The 25650-nt window shown below is 36.5% G+C and overlaps 1 protein-coding gene across 4 annotated transcripts in view; it reads right to left on the reverse strand.

The window, feature by feature from the left end:
• Nucleotides 1–22604, reverse strand: part of LOC111155426 (YTH N6-methyladenosine RNA binding protein 3) — a 38937-nt gene extending 16333 nt beyond the window's left edge. The window contains exons 1-5 of one of the 4 annotated variants that reach the window (XM_022515577.1): nucleotides 22309–22344; nucleotides 21799–21823; nucleotides 18302–18447; nucleotides 15890–15975; nucleotides 5304–6902 (exon numbers count right to left, since the gene is read on the reverse strand). In XM_022515577.1, the coding sequence (XP_022371285.1) occupies nucleotides 5304–6902; nucleotides 15890–15975; nucleotides 18302–18359 (1743 nt within the window). In that variant the 5' untranslated portion in view covers nucleotides 18360–18447; nucleotides 21799–21823; nucleotides 22309–22344. Of the gene's footprint in view, nucleotides 1–5303; nucleotides 6903–15889; nucleotides 15976–18301; nucleotides 18448–19567; nucleotides 20056–21798; nucleotides 21824–22308 lie in introns of those variants that run through there. The other 3 variants (XM_022515579.1, XM_022515578.1, XM_022515580.1) reach the window with 3 other exon arrangements.
• Between the last annotated feature and the right edge of the window lie 3046 nt (nucleotides 22605–25650).

Genomic DNA, 25650 nt, shown 5'->3' on the forward strand with positions numbered 1-25650 from the left:
TTGTGTGTCTTAAGAAATCCTACTTTACCCAAAGACCGAAGAATTATGCACTTGGGAAAATATGACCTCCAAATATCACAAGGTTTGAAGAATTTCAGCAAATACCAAAGGGGTCACACTAAACAATGACTTGCAAATCCTTTTATGTCAAAAAGAAAAAAGGCATAACAAGTAAAAAAAAAATTCTACCAACACACCACTGATTTATCCTCCTTAGCCAAGGAGGACCGATAACAGACAGGGAACAAACACATCCTTCATCACTGGGATGCCAAGAGTATTTAAAAGCAGTTATGCTGGAAAGCTTAAGTGCAAGCATGAGCTTATCTAAGAGAAAATCTACAAATAAAAGTCTACACATTCTTCCTGGACAAGGGATAACAGCACCAGAAAGAAAACTGGACAAGGATACATGGTACCGCAAATGCTAAACAATTAACAAACAGGGAAAACTGTTACCTTACATGGTAATTTCAAACTCAAAGCAAAGTTAAATTACACTTACTAGCACATCCATGTACTGGTTCTCCCTTCTCATTCTCACGGACTGATGAAACACTACACTGGTGAAGTCAACAATGAACATGATTCTCTCATCTCCACATGAACAGCAGAAAGAGAACATGCAACTAACACTAAGCGTTGAAAAGAAGAAAGAAAAAAACAACCCTGTTTTGAAGCAAATACCTGACTTGAATGATCCTCTTCCAGGTTCAATGATCACAGAAAATAAGTCAAAATGAGTCTTAAAATATCATTTCACAAGAAAGGATACTAATCAAACTATAAAGAATCAAACTAAAAAGCTTCTGTATAGTGAAGGAAGCCATCAACAAAATTAAAAGGCAGCCTACTGAATGGGAGAAGATACTTAAAATACAAATGGCATATCCAATAAGGGGTTAAAGACCCGGACATTTTTCCAAAGAAGACAGATGGTCAACAGACACAAGAAAAGATGCTCAACACCACTAACCATTAGGGAAACGCAAACACAATGAGATCTCACCTCACACCTGTCAGAATGGCTAGTATCAAAACGACAAGAGTTAACAAGTATTGGTGAGGATGTGGAGAAAAGGAAACCCTCGTGTAGTGTTTGTCAGAATATAAATTGGTGCAGCCACTGTGGAAAACAGTATGAAGGTGCCTCAAAAAATTAAAAATAGAAATACCATACAATCCCACTTCTGGGTATTTATCCAAAGAAAACAACATGATTTTTAAAATATGTATACACCCCTATATTTATTGCTGCAGTATTTATAAACAGCCAAAATATGCAAGCAACCCAAGTGCCCATCAATAGGTGAATGACTAAAAAAGATGGGGCACACACAAACACACACAATAGAACATTACTTGGCCATTAAAAAAAAAAAAAAAAGAATGAAATCTTGCCATATGTAACATGGATGAACCTAGAAGTTATTCTACAGTAAGTGAAATAAGTCAAAGACAATACCATACGATTTTGCTCACTTATATGTGGAACCTAAAAAACAACAGAACAGAAACATACTCATAAATACAGAAAGGTACAGGAGTTGGGGGAGGGGGTGAGGATGGGTAAAATAAGTAAAGAGGAGGAACAGATTAAGAGGTACAAACTTCTAGTAATAAAATGTCAGAGACCAAATGTACAGAACAGGAAATATTCAATACTGTTAATTACTGTAGTTAACTTTGTATGGCGACAGATAGTAACTAAACTTATTGTGGTGAAAGTGTCGAATCACTAAGTTGTATACTTGAAACTAACACTGTCAATCATATATATATATAAAAATCCAAATCATGGCTGCCAGAGGTTAGACATGGGGGAAGAATGCAATACAAAGGGATAGTACAAGACAGTTTTCCAGGGATGATAAAACTATTCTGTATCTTGATTATGGTGGTGGTTACACAAACTTACAAATGTGTTAAAATTCATTTACTGCCCACTCCAAAAAAGTGAATTATACTGCATGATTTAAAAAAAAAAAAAAAAAAAAACTTTTTAAAAAGATATGTACACGAATTTATAGGAGCTTCATTTACATTCTCCAAAAACTGGAAACAACCCAGAAATCATTTCTTCAGAGGCTGGATGGATAAACTGTGGTAAATCCACACAATGGAATGATGTTTTGTAATTAAAAGTAACAAAGAACTGATATATAAAACAACACTGATACACTGCAAAGATATCATGCTAAGTCAAAGAAGCTAGTCTTAAAAGATTACACACTGTGTAATTCTGTTTATATGACATTATGGAAAATGCCTTACAGAGACAGAGAACAGATTAATCCAAAGGGAGAAGGAAGCATCTGACTACAAAGAGGCAAAAAAGGGGAATTTACAATTTTACTGTATGTAAATTTTAAAAAAGAAACAAGTTAAAAACCATATGAAAGAGGAAGAAGTTTCAAAAACGATAAATACAGAAAACAGAAATAAGCTTTAGGCAGTCAGCTTTGTGCTCAATGAACAAGATGGACTCTGGATCAAATACAAAAAAGAAAATCAACAGACATAAGGGGGAACTATATGTAATAATGTAAGCAAACTAACATTGTCACCGAAGAATTCAAAACTTGACAGATCACAAAACCAACACAAAGCAAACCAAAATAATGACATGGAAATTCAAATTTTAAAGTCTCCGAATGCAGAGAAAAATGATAAAGAACCAATAGCACCCAAGGACAAAGATGCACTATATTTTTTGACATAACCAGAAAAAAGAAAATATAAATTAAAAGGAATAAGGATAGACAAAGGATTAAGGAAAATTACAACAGAGGTCCATATTAAACACATTCCAAATACATGTTCATATTTTAAGAATCTTTTGTAGTACACAGAAATAGCTATTTCCAAAGAAAGAAAATTTAGGCTGGCCTCAAACTTCTCCATGATATAAAACTATAAATAATGTAATATAAATATAAAACTATAAATCGAAGCCTGAATGAAAAACTTGTAGCCTAAGAATTTTATATCCAGGTAAACTGCTGTTCACATATCATGGCCAAAGAAAGACATTTTCTGAATCTAGAAGGATTTAACAAATGTATTATATTTATATTATATATAATCAACAAATATATATACCAAATTAATTTTCCTAAAATAAATAAATAAATAAATAAATAAGTTACATAAGAGTAAAAAAAAAAAGGATTCAAAATAAACATGTCAAAGGTGGGTCAGACATCATCAAGACTGGCAGTAAACCATGAAACAATATAAATGTACAATTTTAAAGTTTGAAAATTATTAACTTTAAATCACTGTGTTGACATAAAACAATATGTAACTGTCATAAACAATTCCTGAGACAATTATATAAATAAAACTAGGACTAAATTTTCAGACTGGGTAGGGAAGAAATGTAGAAGACATACAAGGGTGACCTCTCCTAAGTGGTGGGAGGGGAAAAAAAGAGTTGAGAAATAATTCCTTGCCATGCATCTTTTTCCGTGAGCAATCTCATCCCACTTTCACAGAAACAACTATTTAAGAACAGAAAGCTCCCAAATCTGACTCCCACATCTAACTGCTTAATCAGAGATTTCACTGTATATCTCAAAAGCATCTTCCAATCAGCACATCCTAAAAGGAAAACCTGCACCCCACTTTTCATATCCCAAATCCATTCTCCTGATCCACTATTTGTAATGGCTGTTCAGTCTAACCATTTACTCAACTGCTAAGCTCAAAAATTCAGGAGATACTTTTGATCCCTTTTTCCTCATTCTCCCACATTTAACTGCAATCACTAGCACCAGAATCACCTAGGTGAGCTTGTTAAAAATGTACACCACAAGGTCCCTTACCAAATACAGCTGACCCTTGAACAACATGGGTAAGAACTGTGTGGGCCCACTTATATACAGATTTTTTTCTGTCAAATACAGTACTTTCTCTTCCTGGTGATTTTCTTAATACCATTTTTTCTCCAGCTTACTTTATTTTAAGACTACAGTATACAATTCATGTAACATACAGAATATGTGTTAGTCAACTGTGTTATCAGCAAGGCTTCCTGTAAACAGGAGGCTATTAATGGTTAAATTTGGGGAGAGGCAAAAGTTATACACAAATTCCAAACTAGGAATTTGGCACCCCTAACCTGCACATTGTTCAAAGACCACCTGTATATCAGATTTTCCTACAGTGGGTCTCAAGAACCTGTATTTCCAAGAAGCACCTCAATAATTTAAGTGCCCTAAAGGTATACAAACGACTGCTCTAGAATCATTATTTCAATTATTATTCACCAGTGACGAATGTTCACCAAAATAATTCCCTTGTCTGCACACACCAAGAAGCCATAAGACATGTAAGTTCACACACAGAAACAAATTACTGACATTTTATAGAGTTAAGTTTCTGCTTTATCTTAATTTCTACATAAGAGCTTTCGATAGTAACCAACATAATTTATTTAAAAAGCTTCTAACTTTATCCCTGCTGCATTTGAAAAGAAATTTAAATGTACTCTCTATGGAAAAAAGTCTGCTAGTTGTCTACTCCATCCTTCCTTTCTTTTCCTCTTAAAAACAGGACCCCAGTTTTTTTTTTTCATGGTTTGGCACAAAAAAAATTCCCCAGCATGTCTTGCTCTGAGCGCCCCGTGATCAAATTCTGGTCTATATGAATCAAGCATAAACAGTGTATAACTTCAGGAAAGTCTCCCTTAAGAGTCCCACAGAAGGTCAATAACAGACTAAGAAATCAAATTCTGCTGTCAAAATCTAAAAGCCCATGCCTTCCCAACTCTAAGTTGTCTTCCTCAAGTCAAATCCTTACTATACTTTGGACAAGTGCTTTAAGTGTACAAATTACAAAATGGTTCAGAAAAGAATTTCAGGGAAAAAGTCTGTTTTACTTCTCATAAACAGGAAATAAATAATACTGAAACATTTACTTATAAAAGCTGTTTCAAATACCTAACACATTTTTGCATAAAATTAATTTTAGTATTAGTATTAGAGCCCCTCACCAGTTCCTGAATCTTAGTTATAAATGCAGAACTTATGGAACTTTGATGAACACAACTCAATGACTTTTATCACCTGAGTATGAAGAACAGGCAAATTCAGAATAAGGACGACCCTTGGGAAGAGAAAATGATGCCCATGTGCCACGAGAGGCCCTGAAGGGAGTTTGCAGGGTTCTGTTTTTTAAGCTAAGTAGTTGGTTTCCTTTAGAGTAAAGCTCCTAAACTCAGAATGTAACATTAAAGAAGACCCATCCATACACACCACCCCAATAAAAAGACCCTACACAAAAAATTACTATACTCTTACCCTACGCATGGCTTCCTCCTCTTCTTGACGCTTTTCATAATGTGCAAAGTCATCAAAGATTGAGGTGGTATGCTTGAAAGTAGCAATTATTTTAAGCACTTGCTTAGCTTTTTCTAGGGGTACCTCTTGAGTGTCCCTTGAATTGGTAACTGGTTTGTTGTCATTATTTTCTAAGCGAATATGCCGTAACTGGTTATTGGGAACATCTTTGACAAAGATCCATTTAACTTCAAATTTGCCCTTCCACTTATCCTGAGACCAGACACCAGCATATGCATTATAGTCCACAACAGACTTCATTTCAGCCACTCCACAAAAATGTCCACTGCCATTCACACTGAAGAGTAAATAGAGTGGGCCTTTCCCATTCAGGGAACGGTAAGCTGCATCCAAACGCTTATTACCATGCTCAGTACTACACCAGATAGAGTACTTAATTGAACGGTGTATGTCATCCTCAGAATAGCTTTTAATTATAAACACACGTCCATTCTTCAGGTTCCAGTCAAAGTCTTTGGGATTATAATTGTTTATGGCCTTTAGCTTCTCCAGCACTGGATGCACTTCTACACTAGAAGGTGAAGCACTGACAGGAACAACACCTAAACCAAAGTTTTCACTGCCCACTCCATTGTTCTGGTTGAATCCAGCTCCCCTATTCCGAGGAGCTACCCAGCGATTCTGCAGCTGCTGCTGTTGGGGCTGCACTTGGTGAGGCTGGGCCTGTGGCTGAGGTCCTTGTTGCTGCTGTGGTTGTGGTGGCTGAGGCTGCTGTTGAGGCAGTTGGCTTTGCACCAATGGTGGTGGTTGAATTAATGGCTGAGGCTGCTGGATTATAGTTTGAGGAGGCAGAACTGGTTGGGTTGGTGGAGCCTTTACCACTGACCCCTTTTCATCCCAAGTTCCAATATTCATGTTGTGTTTTATAGGAGGTGGTGGTACAGCAGAACCCCCAATTCCCACATTGCCCTTGGGTTTAAGTTTCGGTTGAGGTTTGGCAGGCTTTCTGGCAATGGCAGCCCAGGAGGTCGGTTTAGGCGCTGCACTGCTAACTGGGGGCACACTATTGGTTGCAATGCTAGTCATACCACTGCTGCTCAAGGCTGTACCTACAGTTTTTGTCACTGCAGCTGTTAGGTCACCACCAATTTTCAGTCCGGTCATGCCTTGCTCAATACTGCTAATGCCAGGCACCTTACTCAAAGTATCACTGCCAAATCCAGCCTGTCCATCTGTAATAGCTCTCCCAAGAGAACTAGGTGGATAGCCATAACTGCTACTATAAGCAGAACTTTGTGTTGATTGTCCCTGAGATCCACTTGTCCCCCATGTAGAGAAATCAGCATTACCAGGAAAAAAGTTAAATCCATGTTGACCAAGAAATGGAGGGGTATTTCCTAATGCCCCAGGTTGACTAAACACACCATCTGGTATATAATGATGTTCTCCATTACTCATTTGTCCATAGGTTGTCAGATATGGCATAGGTTGGTCTCCAGCCGTGGACCATGCTGCTTCCCCAAGAGAATATGGAAATCCAATGGATGGAGCATAGTAACTAGGCATATATGGATCTGACATTGGTGGATAGCTGTTACTCTGGAAGACAAAAGATCATAATCAGGAGCGAAATATCCTCTGAAGAGCAAGGGAAAAAAAGACTCTGAAAAATTAAAATCAAGTAGTTTTAAATAAATGAAAAAGATGCACCTATTCCAGATTAAAAGTTCAAATCCAATTTTATCAAGGCAAAAATTTGCTGGTATTTTAATTTTAAAATATTTGTTATAAAATTGCAGGGGTTTTTTGGGATGGGAGGAGATGGGTAGGATGGGATAATTTTTAAGAGATCTTCTGGCACATTTTAAAAATACCATCATTTCTACAAAAATCTGAATTATAAACTCGCAGACACAAATTGATCATTTACAGCCAACTTTATTTTAAGCAGCTGATGTATCCAAAAATTTATATGCAAAGATTAAACAAATCTGGAAGCTATGCCAAATAACAGAGGAACTATAGTATACCTATCTATATGGTGGAATCCAATTCAGCAATTAAATTTTGTACTTTTATTAAAATGCGCACACTGAGAAGAAAGTAACAATTCAAGATTATACCTACGGCATCATCTAAATTTGCTTGTTTTGTTTTGTCTTGCTCATTTTAAAAAAGAATCAAAATCCTTACTATGGTTTCTTAATGGTGGGCTACCAGGTGCCTCTTTTCTTTATACTCTAATTTCCAAATTTTACCCAATAAAATCACTTTCCTATTCAGAATTTTAATTTGGAAACTGTTAGTTCCTGTATTTTCCCCAAAATTACTGCTATTAAATCGTTTGTCCTGAATACAAACTAATCATTCATTTAGTAATTTGCCAAAAATGAAGGCACCAAATTCTACTTAAAGAAAAAAAAAAAAAAAAAAAAACTCCAACTTTGTTACTAGTCAATGTAAAAACAAGGTATTTTAAGGGTATTTTGAAATGGGTTTCTTAGACCAAAAACATGTCTGAGAATAGATTTTCACTCTGGTTTAGTTGTGACTTTTAAAACACTGGACAGACCTTTAGAATGTATAGAATTAAGCAAAATTTAAAAATTAAGCAAATATCCAGTCAGGACAACTGGTACTCCCCCTATAAGGGTGGACCATTCTGAAGGCTAATTATTCATTTAATTTATATAGGCATTCTTATTCTAAGTTCCCTAGAGAAAAGTATTTAACTTTTTCTTTTTCCTGTTACTCTCTTAGAACTATGTCACCATTACTTTCCCACCCAAGAAAGTGTATCAATATAAATATGTAACAGTAACATCACAGATACTACCTGGAACTCGTTTGAAATTCCTTTTAAAGGCCAACTTTGAACATTGAGATATTATCACTACTGTTACTTCGACACACCTCACAACTGTTGAAACTGTCCACTGTCTATGAGAAAGTTAATATTTTGTCCTTTGAAATAATTCTGATATAACTGATATAAAAATAACTTATGAGAATCAAATAAAGGTTACACTTATATAAATAATTTTGACATAGATTTCCTGGGTATTTCCAGCAACACTTGGGACTTAAAAACAAAAACAACCAATACTTAGTACTATTTAAAGAAAAAATGACTTTTTAAATATACTCAATACATTTTACGATATTTAGAATGGGAAATAAATGTGTTACTGTTTACTAATTTGACCGAATATATTCTTTAACTGTATTACATAATTACTAACTACATTTAAAAATATATTCAAAGAATGCTCACAATATTAGTATGAAGGAAATCAATGAACATTTTGGGAACCACAACAGTACTGGCATCATCACACAGACCAACACTGGAAATACTAACTGCCATATTTAATACAAGAGAAGCCTGAGGAAAGCTTACAATCACCAGCAATGGTTTTCAAAGAAAAAATCTTGAAGAAATTAGTAATGATTAAACTTTACTACCCATGAAGATCTCACACACACACATACACTCACACACGTGTGTAATCTGATCACTAAATTATCTGCTGAAAATAAAAGTACTCATGGGGCTTCAGACTGACAAGAAGGTCTCTGTGATATAAAACTCTTAAAAAACTTAATAAAAATGAATAGGTCAGCCAGTATAACATATATAATAAACATTTTTTCTAAAGATTTTAATAATTTGAGAGAGCGCACGCCAGACAGCACACAGCGGAAGGGGCAGAGGGAGAGGGAGCAGCAGACTCCCCACGGAGCAGAGAACCTGATGCAGAACTTGATCCCAGGACCCTCAGATCACGACCCAAGCTGAAGGCAGATGCTTAACCAACTGAGCCACCCAGGTGCTCATGATTAACATATTTTTTAAATTATCTTTTTCTTGAAATTGCTAAAAAGATCCTCATATTACTTTATTATTTATTTCAAATACTTACTGAATGCCTACATTGTGAAAAATACCGATTCATTCATTCTAAAAGAAAATCTACAGTTAGAGACACAAAACATAGGGAAGTGAACAGGGGAAGAGCAAGAGAGCTGTGCTGAATAGGGAGGTAATCAGTTTCAAACTTTTAACTTAGAATGCTGGCACTGAAATCTGGACTTCAGTATGTCCTTACCTGGATGTGAGAGTGGAAAATCAGACCAGGCAGAAAGCTTTTATTTTTATTTATTTATTTATTTATCTGAGAGAGAGAGACAGAGCACAAGCAAGAGAGGCAGAAGGAAAGCGAGAAGGAGAAGCAGACTCCCCACTAAGCTGGGAGTCTGACATGGGACCCAAATGAGCCACCCAGGCACCCAGAGGTAGAAAGTTTTTAAAGTTCATTCCTCATAATCAAGTTTTTGCAAAAATTACACTCCTAACTTAACACTGAATATTCTTATCTCACCATCACAAATGTTGAATTTTGCAGTTACCTACCAAGTTCCTAACTTATCTACCTCCATAATAATTCATAGGCTAGCAAACTAAAAGTCAAAGAGTAAATATTTTAATCTTTGAAAGACAAATAATATCTAGTTGCTGTCACTCAGTCATCTTTTTTTTTTCTTTTTTCTTTTTTAAACAACCCTTTAAAAAGCTTCGAGCTTAGGGTTTTTTTTTTTTAAGAAAACAGGGCACAAACTATGATCCCCGGGCTACAGTTTATCCACCCTGTTTTAACTGATTATCTAATCTGTACTAATTCCTAAAAAAAGAAAGCCCATATTCTCTGGGGAATGGGAAAACAAATTCTGCCAACTCTGTGACCTATAGGGCTGGACCAGGCCCAAACTCTCGGGTATGAGGACTTTTATATTAGATAGCTTTTCAATTATTTTTTTAAATCGTAATTTTTACTACTTCACTTGTAAATTATTCTTACCAAAATAATTTAAGTTTAAGTTACTTAAAATGTGTTCCATTAGTCACAACTGCTATCAAACAGACAGCTCTGGCTAATAAGCAGATGTACACTGCTGTCCCTGTCTTACTACAGAGCTGTCCAGTGTTACTGCAACCACCTGTATTTCTTGAGTATCCTGGGTAAGTGGCTAGCTTTCTGCAGTTTATCAAACAACACTAACCATTTACTTTTCCAGTTTTTTCAGTAGTTTCAGCTGAATGAGATGTTTTTTTTTCTTAGCTCCATCAAAGTACTTAACCAGTTTCTAAAGGCAAGGCTTCATTTTGGGTTCCAATAAGAACAAAGCTATAGGAAATTTCCAGAGTTTCAAAGTAAGATATGGTCAACATATTTTGAGTTAGCAGAGCTTCAACTGTAACTGGAAATATTTAAAAAATATGTTCTGTTAATTTCTGCTAGCTATGTGGAATATCAATCAGAGGAATCTACCTTGGTAGTGAAGAGGAACAAAAGTTCCACTTACTGATGATGGAAAATAACAACCGAAAACTTACTTTCACTTTTACTTCAAACCTGGTGATAATGAGACATAATCAATGTAACAGTTTATGTTCAAATAACTGCTTTAATAGTTTACTCTTAATTTGGAAACTGGTTAACTATAGTGAAATTTTACTATATTCTTTAAAGATATGCAACCTTTAAACCAAATAATGTGAAATGTTTGATGTTTCCTTCACAGTCAAAGAACTATTTGGAAGGGAAAAAATAACATCAATTTATAGAAGTATATAAATTGATTTAAAAAATCACTGAATATAATGAAACACACTTGTAACAACAGATCCACAAACCCTTTACCTACAGCATAAACTTAGAAACACAATCTGGGGAGGGCATTTAACACAAGGTTGAAGTGAAGCCATGAGGTACCTGAACTTCAATTCCATCCCAGGTACTTATCAGCTATATGAAAGCAGCCAAGTTACTTAAACTGTGCATTGTTTTCTCATCTACTAAAAGAAAATAAAGATACACTGCCTAAGATACTAATGTAGTAGTCAATCAACAATAGTTATATTTAATACAACTCAACTTGCCCCTTTAAAATGTAAATTAATAACCAAACACATGATATAATTTCAGACTTACTCCAGATCTTAATGAGTATAAATTCTTGGTGTGATGTAGTAGTCAAGGATATGGACTCAATTCTTTAATCTTTTACTTTCTATATCAGTGATCTCATCAGATCATGTGATTTCTCTAACTCTGAATCTGTTGTTTAAAATAGGGATAATACCTGCTGGTCTTACCAACTGTAAAGATTTTTAAAAAATCTACTGTGCTAACTACAAAGTGCTACATGGAAGTGTAGGAGTAAGGCCTTTTACCTTTAGGTTTTTTTGTTTTTTTTGTTTTTTAAATTTGTCAGAGGTTGAGAGAGAGAGAGAGTGAGAGAGTGTGAGTGAGGGTGCACGTGCACAAGCAGGGAGGGTGGCAGACTGAGGGAGAAGCAGACTCCCCACTGTGCAGGAAGCCCTATGTGGAACTCAATCCCAGAATCCTAGGATCATGACCTGTGCGGTAGGCAGATGTTTAATTGACTGAGCCACCCAGGCATCCCTTTTTTTTTTAATTTGAAAACTAAAATACAGAAAAAAAATAAAAGATCTTCTTCAAAATTTTAATATCACTTATAATGATTTCTTAGCCTTATGATATAGATCAATTGTTTCTCTAATATCTCAAAGAAAACTTGAACAAGAAGTTCATGATTACTGCTCTGACTTGAGACATTCTAATGCAACTCAACCATAGTTAGTCTTTCACAAAGAAAGTTAAGATCCATTTTTACTTTCTTTCCAAGAAAGGAGACACTATAAATATCCCAGAAGTTCAATTAGAAAGGAAAAGACATAATTTACCAATAAAAGCACTTTCGTACAGAGAAAAACAAAAACTGTTTTCCATTAAGAACTTGAGAACTTCAAACTCCAGAATTCACTTCTAAATTAAAGTGAGGTTTAGAATATTTTTAATGCTTATGTGTATTTTCTTCTAAAACTTTTAAAAAAATTATTGTACTTTTCACAAAGTATACTCAACACGTATCTAATCACAAGAATGTCACCAAAAAATTTATTATACATGGTACCCAGTTAACCTAAGTATTTCATCAACTGTAATTCTTTGTTCCCTAATTCTACCAGATAACCCAATTCATTATTCAATGCTTAATAAATGCCTACTATGTGCCAGATACAGTGCTAGTCACTGGAGACGAAAAGATGAAGAACATGGACTCTGACCTGCAACACTTTCCAGGTCTAGTGGGGAAGACACATATCCCCTACAATTTGATAGGTACTGTAATGGAAGTACAAACAAAGCAAAACAAGCATTCTAGTACAAAGAGCAGGAAAGCAAGTAATTGAGGAATCAAAAGAGTCTTCATCAAGGGATAGAAATAGGAGTCTGTGTGTGTACAGATCATAAATACAAATACAAAAAGTGAAATCATGAAAGAAAAATATGTGGAAAATATTTTTATTCCTAGAAAATAGTGAGTCCTATTCCCTTACAAACTGGAGAAAGCTGACCAAAGACAAGGCAGGGAGGGAAATGGAGCAATTTTAAGGACCCTCATATAACAAATGTATCCACTCTTGTGAAGTTGTGTAACTCTTTAACATGACGGTGGCACAGACTTGGGATTTTAAGAAGACTGCTGAGTGACAATACAGAATTACTAGTTAGAAAATCACTCCAACAGGCAGAAAAAAATGAAACCCTTAACTAAGGCCGGGACAATAAATAACAAAATTCAAAATATTTTTCCTTTCTTCGTTCTCTATTCCACTTCTCTTGACAAACATGACTAGGAATTATTTCCCCATATAGACGACAAACTCAAACTTAATTTTTCCAAGTTGTTCTTCAAATTTATATGCACAAATTACATAGCATCTTTAACAGTACTATTTACACCTGAACTTTCCAATCGACTTAATTATCTGATTATTCTGGGGAACTTTAGAGAACTAAATTTAAGACCCGAAGGATAAACATTTACTTTTCAAGTGATTACAAAAGTTATCTGCTTTAAGAAACTGAGCACTAGAAAATATAATACACTACCACAGAAGGCCAACAACCTGTTTTAAAGTATCCCTGGATTTGATCTGAATCAGATCTAAGTATACAAAACAATTTGAATCATTAGCTAAAAACTGAAACACTTTTCCAGACAAAAGATTCATTTTTCTTATTCATAATATGAAAATCAGATGGAGTTTAATTTTAAAGACATATTATACATTTAGTTGAAAATTTTTTAATTAAACATTTCAGCTAGATCAGAACAAGGAACTATAAATGCTTGTGTAATTTTAATATGTAAGTAATTACTTGAGATATTTCACCAATAATTTTAATTTTCACTAACCTGCTGTAAAGGGTCAATTTTTAAAAATTTTCTCTTTACCTAGGTGTTATTATGAGTAACTTAAATTCTCATACAAATCATCTCTAAGATTTCAAGTAATTTTCAATTTTTCTCTCCAATAAACCCAGTTTCCAACATGCTATAGTGTGAGGACTCTTTCAAAGGTAAGTATGTGCCCTGGTTACAGATATTATTTTTAGTATTGTAGAAAGCTAATTGCTAAAAACCTATTCATTAGTACTAACAAGGAGAGGGAGGACAGAACAGCCTTAGTGGCATCAAATTTTAAAACTTCTCTTTAAATAGCACATGAATATACAAATACCATAAAAAAACAATTAATAGAAAGTATTAAGATTTTCTTCTTAAACATCACATTAAAACAAATCTTTTACAGATTTTTTTTTGTCCCAACATAAGGAAACTTTAGTGTGATAATTTAAAAACTGGGTTCACTAAATAAATCCCTTCCACAGTTAAAAAAAATAATAGTTTTCTGACACTTTCAAAGTTTTATTTACAAGTGCAATCTTATGCAGAATTCCAATATATAAAACAGATAAAAAGCAGAGGACAGCTCTGATTGCTGCAGGAGTGGGATCAAGAGTACCCTCCCCTAGTTTTCCCTAGGCAGGCCTGAACCTCCTCTGTGGAACGCCAAACAACAACAACAACAAAATCTTCTAAGCCCCTCTGACAAACGTATTATATAATATTTGTTACCAAGTAAAATAAAAGGATTCTTACTGGTTGCAATTCTCAAACATTTATATTCCATTAAAATTCCCTGAAGTCAGGGGTTGAACAAATAAGTCAAGAGGATCTTCACAACTATATCCTTGTCTTAGAAAATCATCTTACATTATAACACATAAAGATGAAATCAAGTAGCAAAAAAATTCAATTACTTAATATTTAAAACAATTTCCCAAACTTATCTGATCATGAAGACCTTTTTGAGACAGTATCTACTACACACTTCATAATATCAGAATTTCTAAACAAAAAGAAACACTGCCATAAGAGATGTTAACTGAGATTACCGTGTGGGCCCAAATAATAGAATACTGAACATTTTTTTTAAAACTTGCACTGAAATTCAAAACAACGATCTTCCTATTTTCTAGTTATACGTTATTTCACAACCTTTAAGTGGAAAGATTATAAAGTTGGATTATGTAAGTATGAAATGAATTTTTTCATTCTTTTATGAGCAGCCAAACATTCACAGATTTTATCACCCATTTTTATTCTTTCTCATTTATTTATTCCCTCCCAACACAAGCTAGGAATGTAGATCAACAGATAGAAGGGGGTGGTTAAGGAGAAATGACCAAGGGGTAGATCAGTTTGAACATAATCATGGCTCTCTACACTCCTAAAAACAATCCTACATACCAAAAATTGGGAACTACTTTTCAAACTTACCCTACAACTCTAAAGGCCTGCAATGATATCTGGTTCCTTGTTCTTTCAGTTTAAAAAATATCTAGAAGATTTCATGGTACATTTTTCATATACTTTTTTTTTTTTAAGCAAAAAAACAAAAGCAGTTTTATTATAGAATATTCTCTTGCAAGAAACTGGTTAATGATGAAAGTTTATTTTTTTAATTTATATTAATAAATAAATGAATGCAGAAATGGCATATAGAGACCAAAGAGATCAAAGAACTCTCTTTTGTTTTTCAATGCTTAAATCTAAATTATACCTGTACACAAACTCACACAATTATCTGTGAAAATTCCAAACACAAAAGAACCTCAAAAGTACCAGTTTGATTTGATGAAATTTTCCAAACCTACAATATAGAAGGCAAATGTGTTTATAAATCTTCTATTCCCTATGTTGTATTAACTTTAATTATCAATGAAATTCAAATTGGAATAGTTATAAAAGAGAAAACACTACATTTAACCAAAATTTAAGTTATGACTAGTTCTTTCCCATAAATGCATAGCTAATTAAACCTTATAATTTGCTTTAGCTATGAAGATAGGGCAGCAACATTAAACTAAAAGGTTAAATTCTTTCAAAGTTCAAAAAAAGAAGTCCAACCATACCATACACAAATAATGTCCATCTTCAAATCTTTAATTTCACAATCTAATTTCAGCCACCTAGAATTTCTAAAGAATTCTCCTGTACCACAAACCTGCAACTGTTATTCACTATTATGCAGGCACACTAGATTAATACATATTATGGTTAGCCTCATTCAATTAAAGTATCTATCTGAAAAATCCATTAATACTAATGTAAATTTAATTTCCTAAATATGGGACTGTCAGACTTACCTGATTTGTCTGGCTACTTAAGTATGGCTCAAAATCATCATCATTTACAGCATCTTTTTGATGAATCGAACCGTTTTGTACTGAAACTAAAAAATATGTTTATATTAGATGTGTGGTAATTATCTTTATGAAACTGACAGAATAACCTAACATTTTCAGTATTTTTTGACCAACTCAGAAAAAGTTATCCTGAGTTGTTCTTTTTGTTTAAAAAAAAAAAATCCTCTTAAAAATTTTAGCTCAATTTAGGTACAAATATTTATGTGCAAACAAAAACTTACAAATCTTGTATATACCCAAGATTACATAAATATTAACTATATACACACTTCCCATTACCAAAAACATAATGTAAATAATCTCAATTTCAACATTGTAGCAAGCAGTTAAATTCTTGGAAGGGTTCCCTGATACTATATTTGAATCTAAAATAACCACCTGAAATAGTGTTGTGGATAACTGATTGCTGAACAATGTTCTCTACCTCTGTTAAATCTCTATATAATTTAGTACAAGAAAGGTAAATAAACTTTCCTTGGTAACTTAAGTTAGAGTAAATGTCTTAAATGTTTTGAAATTAAAGAAAGTGGCTAAAATTCATCGAAGCAGTTATCACAATGAATAAATCATAAATAATCTAAATAAAAAGGCCTTTAGTTCTAAACCAAAAAATTATGAAAACTTTCTTGAAAGTACAAAGACACTAAAGATAACCATGATTATTCTTGCAACACGTAAGAAAACCAGAGAATTTATAATGCTGTAATTGTTCAGAGGTCATTTCCAAAAATGCTTTATAAAGTTGTTACTTTCTGAATGGTATTTGAGTGCCTTTGAGCACAGACTAGAAATAAGGTCTTGTGTTTGAATCCCAAGTCTAACACTGAGAAGCAGAGTATCTCTAGTTAGTGACTTAGCCTCTCTACTCTACTTCTCCGTTCAAGGAGATAATTAACAGTACCTACCTCAGTTCATCTGAGGATTCAAAGACAGTATTCAATAATCTTGACTATTTTATTACATAAAATATTACAAGATCCAAAAAGGACTAAAAATTACTTTAGGACCACATAAACCAAAGTTTTACAAGGCTAGAACCTGATATGCTGACACTGTCTAAATACACTATTCTACTTTATACACTATTCTACTTTTGAAACACATGTGAGATGAAAAGCTGAAAGTTCCTTATGGATGCTGACTAATCCCTTAAAAACAACAACAACAAAAAAAACCCTTCAGAACCTGAAAATTCACTGCTTAAAAATACAGTGTCACAAAGTTATTATAAATTAAGGCTGGGGGCAATGGATTTAAGTTGTGTGTTCCTCTACAGTATCATTACATTTTTATTTTCCCTAACTTTCCAAGAGTTTAGATCACCAAAAATGTAATATTACAGGCTGACAGTGGCATGGGAGCAGAGATAGATAAAATCCCTTCATTCTTTGCCACCCACTGAGTAGCAATGATCAGTCAAAGAAATACTACTCTGTGAAGCCTTCAAAGTAGACCTCTTATGATACTACACTGCCCTCAAATCACAAGAGCAACATGAAGGTCACCTTGATCTTGGCTCCTCTGAGGTGGTTTAACTGTATTTGGTAAGGACTGCAAGAACCAGGGTTGAGCTAAATGTGCTCCCTAGAATTTAAATACGTTAACAGCCACTAGAAACAAAAATAAAGAGGGGGGTACCTTAGGTTATTTCTGGTGGACTAATCATTTCAGCCCAAGAGATTCTAACCCCTTTATCAAAGGCGGTTATGCATGGTCTATTACCGCTGGGGGGTGGGGGGGATCCTCACTGCACCATTGGACTATGGCACTAGTACATGCTGTTATCTGAAACAGCCACTCATTTCAAAATTACAACTATTTCTTACATTCATTAATTCTCAGAAATTTAGCCCATGCTGCTCATAAAATATATTAAACAAGTACTCACTTAAAATCTACCTAAATCTATATTATGGTGCTATTCTTACTCATTTCCTCTGTTCTATTCTTTCTCTTCTAAGATGCTGAGACTAAGAACAAAATATTCTCATGCACTAAGTAAATATACAGTCTACAGTCTGTGCATAAATGAGGCATAAATATGTCTAAAAGTTCTAAAAGATTATTCAAGGAGTATGTCAATCTAAGGAAAAAATATTTAATTAAAAGTATTTCATGAATACTGACAAGCAATTTGCATTAAATTAGAATCTGAATAAGAAGCTAGCCCTTGAGTTTCAGAAGCATACCTTTCCTTAAGAAATTCAACTGTCTTTAAAGACTGCAGTTTTTGAACATTACTTAATGACAATCTAATGTCTTGGAGACTGAAAGCCATTAAATAGCAAAGATATCCAAGCCAGTTCCATAGTCTGTACAAGTTCTTCAGGGAAAAAAGAACAGATGACTTACATGATTCTTCGCCTGTTTCCTCTGCTCTATGAAGCAGAGTCAAATCAAGATAGAACATGGGCCTTAGGAGCCAGGTGATTCTTTGCTCTGGTCCTGACTACATCAAGTTAGGAAAGTCAACAGATCTGTGCATCATGTTTCCCCACCTACAAAAACAGCGACAATACCATATACCCTCTATCTCCTTATAGGAATGTTTTGAGGATTAATAATAAAATGAAGCCTAAAATGACAATAAAGTGCTTTGCAATTATTTCCTGAGGGACTGTGGGGAGAGGATACAAAAGAATACTGCCCAAACACTACATTTGCCACCACTTTTCTGAAACACTAAATACAGCCAAATTCAACCTAATTCTTTTAAACTGCAGTTTTACCAAATAATTCTGTCTCTCTGTTGGGAAGGGATAGGGGAAGAGAGGAGGGAAAAGAGAAATTCCTTTCCATGTATTTGTCTATTTATACACTTAAGGCACCAGGAGGAAGCTGGCAGCAAGGCTGCTAGGAGTACAGGATCTGACACTTTTATCTATGGTGCCTGCAGGGAAAGAAGAAGTATCCTTTTATTCTGGCAACAAAAATGCTGGTTATTAATAAATAAAAGTGATATAAAATCAGTTTTAAATTATGAACCAATATAAATAAATAAATAAATTACAGACTAATAGTGAGTTATCCTTAAATTTCTACTTTATAGTGAGTTATCCTCTAAATTTCTAGTAGGGTAGTACTGGATAGTACTAGCCAAGGATAACAGAATTCTAATATTTACCATAAGGAAAATCTATGAACTAAAAAGAACTCAAACTTACAAAAAGTAAGCCTAGAATTATTACTTATACTATGACAGCATTTTTGCCTTACAAAGATACAGAATTCCTTTCAAATTTTAGCTCTGTTAGTGCACTTAAATCCTTAAGGATATACAGAAAAAAACTTAGAAAATCAAAGACACTAAGACAGGTGTCGGGCTCACAGTGTCAAATGAAGATAATTCAGAGAAGAAAAACAGCATCTCTAAAATTAAGTCATCTGAAAAGGATTACGGTTTCAGAACTTTGACAACTCCTCAGCAACATGTATTTTTCATGTTTGAGAAGTTGAATTCAAGTTTAATACTCATATTCTTAGAATACTCATGCTGTAGTTAAAAAAAAAACAACTCTGCTTTCTGCTTCACAAAAGTAAACAGAGTAACTGTAAAACAATTTTACTAGCTTGAAAACCAAGTCAGCTAAGGCACAGTAGTTTTTCTCAAACACACACATAGCTACTTGTATCAGTTCACTGGAGGTGCTGCCTTCGCCTTGTAATTCTCCCTGCAGGGGCATAAAAATACAAGTGATGTAGATGTGTATTTGTGCACTTGCAGCATCTACCATTTTAAAGCATCTTAAATGATTACCAATACTCAGGCCGGTAGTTTTTCCCTTCTGCCATGTCTTAGGCAACAGTCTCCCTGCATCTTAAAAATACATGAGGTGAGGAAGGTGAAAATAAATCCACCAAATAAAACGGCAACTAGAGCAATGGACTACTGTAATTGTAATTCCTCATAATATACAATACGATTTACAGCTAGAATTATCACTTTTATTTTGGAGATAGAGAGGAAATTCTGACCAAAAGGTGCAATGTGTTCAAGCTCACTGGGCAAGTCAGTAGCCACAGAAGTATTAGAACACAGGTCTCCTAGGAATCCCAGTCCAACATTCTACCCCTGGATAAAACTATGAATGGAACAATAAGGGTGAAAGAAAGAAAATTTTTTGAAAAAGAGAGCTATCCAAATAAATACTTTGTGTGTGTATAGATATACCTAAAAGAGATTATGCTGATGGATCAAAATTATTTTAACAACCAAAAAATACTTATTTGTAAATGTCAATATGCAATTATTGTCATAGATAATTTATACCAGAGATATCAGTAGGACATACCTAAGTGAAATGACTATATCGCAATCAAACTTACAGTAATTGAGTAATGGCTTACAATGCTATAGATGCTTTATTTTGTTTTGTCAAACAAGTAAGTACTTCAGTGAACTTGCATACTTACCTTAAAGCAGGTAACACAAAACACTTAGTATTTCAAATAGCCTTGCAAAGTGCCACCTCCCCACAGATCTAGGATAAAATAATTTATGCTAGGCAATAATGACCACAGATTTCATATATCTCCAGGTCTATACACTTCCTCATGAGCAGACTAGCAAAAAAAAAAAAATTAATGGATCATTCTTTTCAAATTTACAAATAAATATTGTAAGACATTTAAAACAAACAATATCAAATTCTGAGGTTTATGCTTACAACAGAAAATAATTCTAAAATTAAACTTTTAACTCTAAAAATTAAAACTTCTAAATGTGTATATACTCCTCCAAAATACATCTTTAATCAAAATAAAGCAGTAAATTTATGCTACACTGATACAGTGCCATTTATCTGGGATGTGCAAATTCTCAAACTACAACTCAAAGAAAATTAACTGAGTTGAGTTCTCAGAACCTACTCTTTTCAAATTTGCAAAGGCAAATAAAAACCCTAAGAATATAAAGAGCACCAATAAAAACCTTGGACTTACATCTAAAAAGCTATTGCACATCTTATTTTCTAGGTTATACTTTACTAACTGAAATAAAAAACAGGAAGCATAATTCTATTTGGTCTAATTTCAAGCCCTAGTACAAAATGTTATAAATATATAATTCACTGTAATGTTAACTGGCACTATCCCAAGAAAGCAGTTATTGTTCTATACTTACTAATGTCACATGATTAATGTCATATTTCAGTCAGTTGACTGTATTGTTCCATAATGGACACAAAATACACTTATTTTTAAAAAATGCTTCACTTTCAATGGTTTATTTATTTTATTTTTTTTTTAACTGAAGAGTAAATCATACAGCCAGAGCAGAAACCTCACAGATTTTTTTCTCTCCCAGCCCTTTCTAAAATACCAGATTGAGTCACACCTTGCAATCAGGGCTACACAGCAAGATGACATGCCTGTTCAGTTTTGATCTCTCTCATGTTACTGCCTCACTGTAACTGTCTTCACTAGAACCAGTGGTTAACAGTACAGTTTTTCACTAGTGTGACATGAAATACAACCTGAGTTGCATTTTCTAAAAAAATACCCACTTATATGTACGCATTTGGAGAAATTTTTGTGGTAGTAGTTACATAATACAGATAAATTGCAAAATTAAAGAAATGTCCCCACATTCATAATACCTCCTTAACTGAAATACAACTAAGAAAACTGTTTTTTTGGACACTGTGGGTTCTATAAAAAGTGGCTTCAAAGCAAAGTTTTGGATAGCATTTGACTGCTTTGGCTGTGATGAATATTTCTCTAAACATACATTTCAAAACAAACAACAACAACAAAAAAATTGGAGCAAAATCAAACAAAAAGACCCCGGCAAAGTTTAAAAGTGACATCAGACGAACATTAGGAAATAAAATAAAAATATTCAAACTCACCTTTATTTCCTTGCCCTTTAGGTCTCTGCGCAGCAAGACGAAAGGTGTGGTAATGAGAAGGGGAAAAAAAAGGGAGAAAGTGTGTTAATCAAAGACATTATCAAAGACAAGTTATTTTCAACAAACCGCGTAGGAGTAAAACCCACCACATCCTCCATAGCCTCCAATTTCCCAACCACCCCCAGTCTTCAAACCTCCTACCCGCCACTCGAAAACCGTCTCCCAGAGCTCGCCTGGTCTCAGCCCCACGTCTGCCGCCCTCAGATGTGCCCTAAGGCCCCTAGGAGCGGTCGTTCCCCCACCCACCGCAGCTCCGCGGCCTCCCGTCTCGGCCGCAGGCTCCGGGGCAGGGCGCACGCCCCGACCCGGGCGGCAGGACCGCAGCAACTTGCGCCCAAGGCACCGTTATGGGGCCGGCAGCGGCGGCGACGGGGAGGAGCCGAAGCCCCACGCGAGGGTGGAGCTCCAGGGCTCGGGCCTTCACCGAGCCTGAGGCCTCTGCTCCCTCACCTGATCCACGCTAGTGGCTGACATTCTTCACCGCAACCCGAGAGCTGCTGCCGCCGCCGCCGCCGCCGCCGCTGCCGCCGCCGCCGCCGCCGCTTGGGCCTCTCCCCGTGCACTCACAGCAGTTGGCTGCCGCCCTCCGCCGAGTGACTGATCCAGCCGCCGCCGCTGCCACCGCTCGCTCAGAAGCCAGAAAGAGGGCCTCGCGCTCGGGGGTCCGTGGAAAGGGCCCTTCTTTTCGGCGTGCAGGCGCCTCTTCCCCCTCTCGCTCTTCGCTCCTCGGGTCCACAATGGCGGACAGACTCCCTAGTCTCACTTCCGCTCCGAGCCTCCCTGACCTTCCGCTCTCCACTCTGACGTCCCTGCTCACCTCGCTTTTCCTCCCCCACCCGCCCGCCCGCCCGCCAGCTACCGACCTTGGCTCCGCCTGCGCATCGCCACGTCACCGGAGACGGGGGCCGCGAGGCGGCCCCTGGACGCATGCGCCGGGGAGGGAGTGCGCCTGTGCTGCAGCGAGCGCCACCTTCCAGGGACGCTTCAGTGGCTTCCTTCTGTGCGGCTCGCGGGTTACAGGACGCGCGGCGGGCGGAGGCAGCGGGAAACAGGCCCGAGCGGGATGCCCTTGCGCTTTGGGCAGGAAGTAGGCCTGGGCGGGAGGCGGCGGCTGCCTGGGACTAGAGCGGGGCTGAAGACGCAGTGCCAGCGGTGCCCTCCTCCTGGCGGAGCGCACCTTGGTGGGTTGCAGCGTCGCAGCCCCAGCCGCACCCGCCCCAGGTGAGCGAGCAACAGTGGCCCGGCCTCCGCCAGAGCCTCCTGAGGCCACCCAAGGCCACGTGGGCGGCTGGGTGAGTCAACCGCCCTCGGGAAAGAGATGCTGGGCCTTCCGCACGAGCCAGCACGTGCCCCCAAAGTGGCTGGGTTAGAGCTCTGGGCATCAGAGCAGAGAGGAGGTTCGCCAGCGAATGTTCGTTCTCACCAAACTCCAGGCACGTGCTCGGAATAACTCATTAATCCATAACCTCAGGAGTGGAATTTACCACCCAATTCCTGCACTTGTGTTCCCGTCCCGTAATGTTAACAACAAAGTAATCTCGGGAAAGATACAGATGGTTGCAGGAAGTTTTTCAGTCATAAAAGTTAGTTTCAAAAGAAACTGGTTCAGTTACTTTTCAGCTACTTTTTTTGCAAACTGGCAAAACCAAAGCAGCCGATTTGCAACAGTTTGAAAGTTTTGTTGAAATAACATCTTTGCAATAAAGGCGGATTCCTTGCCTAACAGGTATGACGTGGACTCTAAAAAAGAAATAGTTTGGATGACTAAATCCTTTCTTTATCAAAGCCATCGGATAAGTGATCGTTGAGAAAGTATAAAATTGTTGAATTATAGGGTTCATTTTGTGTTTCACGATGCAACAGCATTTTAGAAGCACTGAAAAATACAAATGAAACTTATCTTGAGAGTCCACTGCTCCATATAAATCACCAAGAGGCATTTTTCAGATCTGGTCAACTTCCCATGCTCTCTCATTTTGCCAGGGCCTCAGCCAGATTTTCAGCTCAGGCTGATCATTGTTGCCACTTCCCAAGACTTCTCCCACGCTTCCAGTTCTTGTTCTCAGTCTCTCCAGTCTACCCATCCTCCATTCCTTATAGTGTGAAAGAGTTTGCTGCTACATTCTATGACTGGGGAAAGAGGATACAAGAGGAAGCTTGCGAAATCTTGCAGACCTTGTCCTTAATTATCTTTGTTAAAAACCATAGCTTTGGAATCCAATCTGAGTTTGAATTCTGGCTCGGCTAGAATTAGTTGCATAACCTTGGGAAAGTTACTGAATTTTTCTAAGCCTTAGTTTCCTGATAATTAAAGTAAAGTAAGGTCAGATATGTACAATTCCTGGCAGGGGGAAAAAAAAAAAGCTTTCAGCCAAGCATAGCTAGTTTCGGGTTTCTTTGCTAAATAATTACCAGAATGGTGCTAATATCTTGGGTTTATTGAGTGTTTTGTTATGTTTGTTATGTTTATTGAGTGGTCATTATGTGTCAGGCACTATAATAATTATTTTAAATCCTCACACCATCCTTCTGTGTTAGTTCTGTTACAAAAAAACTGGCACACAGTAAGGTCAAGAAACATGCCCAAATACAGCTAGTCACAGAGAGCCGGGATTTAAATACAGGCAGTCTGGCTCCAGAGCTTGTACTCTAGCCACCATAAAATACCACCTAATGACATGTTTGATGAGCTTGTTCTCTTTCATTCCTGCCCCTCAGCAGTCTCCTTCCTTGCTCATTGCCCTTCTTAGCACTGAGGTCTGAACTTGCAGAATGGAGTGGTAACTATCATGAAATACAAGCCCATTTAATTTAGTATTAAATACGATTTCGTAAGATTTTATTTATTTGACACAGAAAGAGAGAGAGAGAGAGCACACACAGCAGGAGGAGTGGAAGAGGGAGAAGCAGCCTCCCTGCTGAGCAAGGAGCCCAATGTGGGGCTCTATCCCAGAACCCTGAGATCATGACCTGAGCCAAAGGCAGTCGCTTAACCCACTGAGACACCTAGGCATCCCTAAACAAGATTTTTTTGAAGTGCATCAATGGAGACTACCTAAAATCATTTCCAATGGCTCCAGGAGTACGCAGATGAAATTTTGAAAAATGCTGCTCTAGAGTTTTGATTCTAGACAAACTTTTTAACTTTTCTACAGGGCCACTGGTATATCAGGTTCTTGATAAACAAAACATGGCTATAAGCTTGGAAAGGAGTGAGTAGGTTAGGTTTCAACCCCATTTACCCATCACCCATCTTGATGCCTTATCCAGTAGACTTCTGCTCTGTACAGCTCTAAGCAACAGCCCTGTGCTTCCACGTGACTTTTTCTATCAGTTTAAAGTAGGTTCAGCTGCAGGTGACATCAAGTTCAAAATAACAGAAACTTAAGCTAGAGGTCTGTCTTTCTCTCATATGAAAGAAGTCTGGAGGTTGTCAGTCCAGGGTTTGGGCTATTGTCACAGTGTTAGATATCCAGACTCCTACCCAGTTGTTCCACCATCCTCATGATAACACTTCCGCCTGTGATCCAAGATGACTGCTCAATGTTGTAATCACATTCCTACCAGCAGAAAGCAAGGTGAAGAAAGGCATGTCTCTTTCCTTCATGGACATTTTGAGAAATTGTATTTCCTACTTCTACCTACCTCCAACTAACTAGAATACAGTCCTATGAAAATACCTGGTTGAAGGAAACTTGGAAACCATTCTGGGTGGCCACATGTCAGAAAGATTACTAAGAAGGAAGAAAGGGATGATAGATCGTGAGAGATAGCTAGTTAGTAGTAAACTGT

This window comes from Enhydra lutris, unplaced genomic scaffold (assembly GCF_002288905.1).
Source record: "Enhydra lutris kenyoni isolate GAN:26980312 unplaced genomic scaffold, ASM228890v2 scaffoldscaffold41, whole genome shotgun sequence".
NCBI lineage: Eukaryota > Metazoa > Chordata > Mammalia > Carnivora > Mustelidae > Enhydra > Enhydra lutris.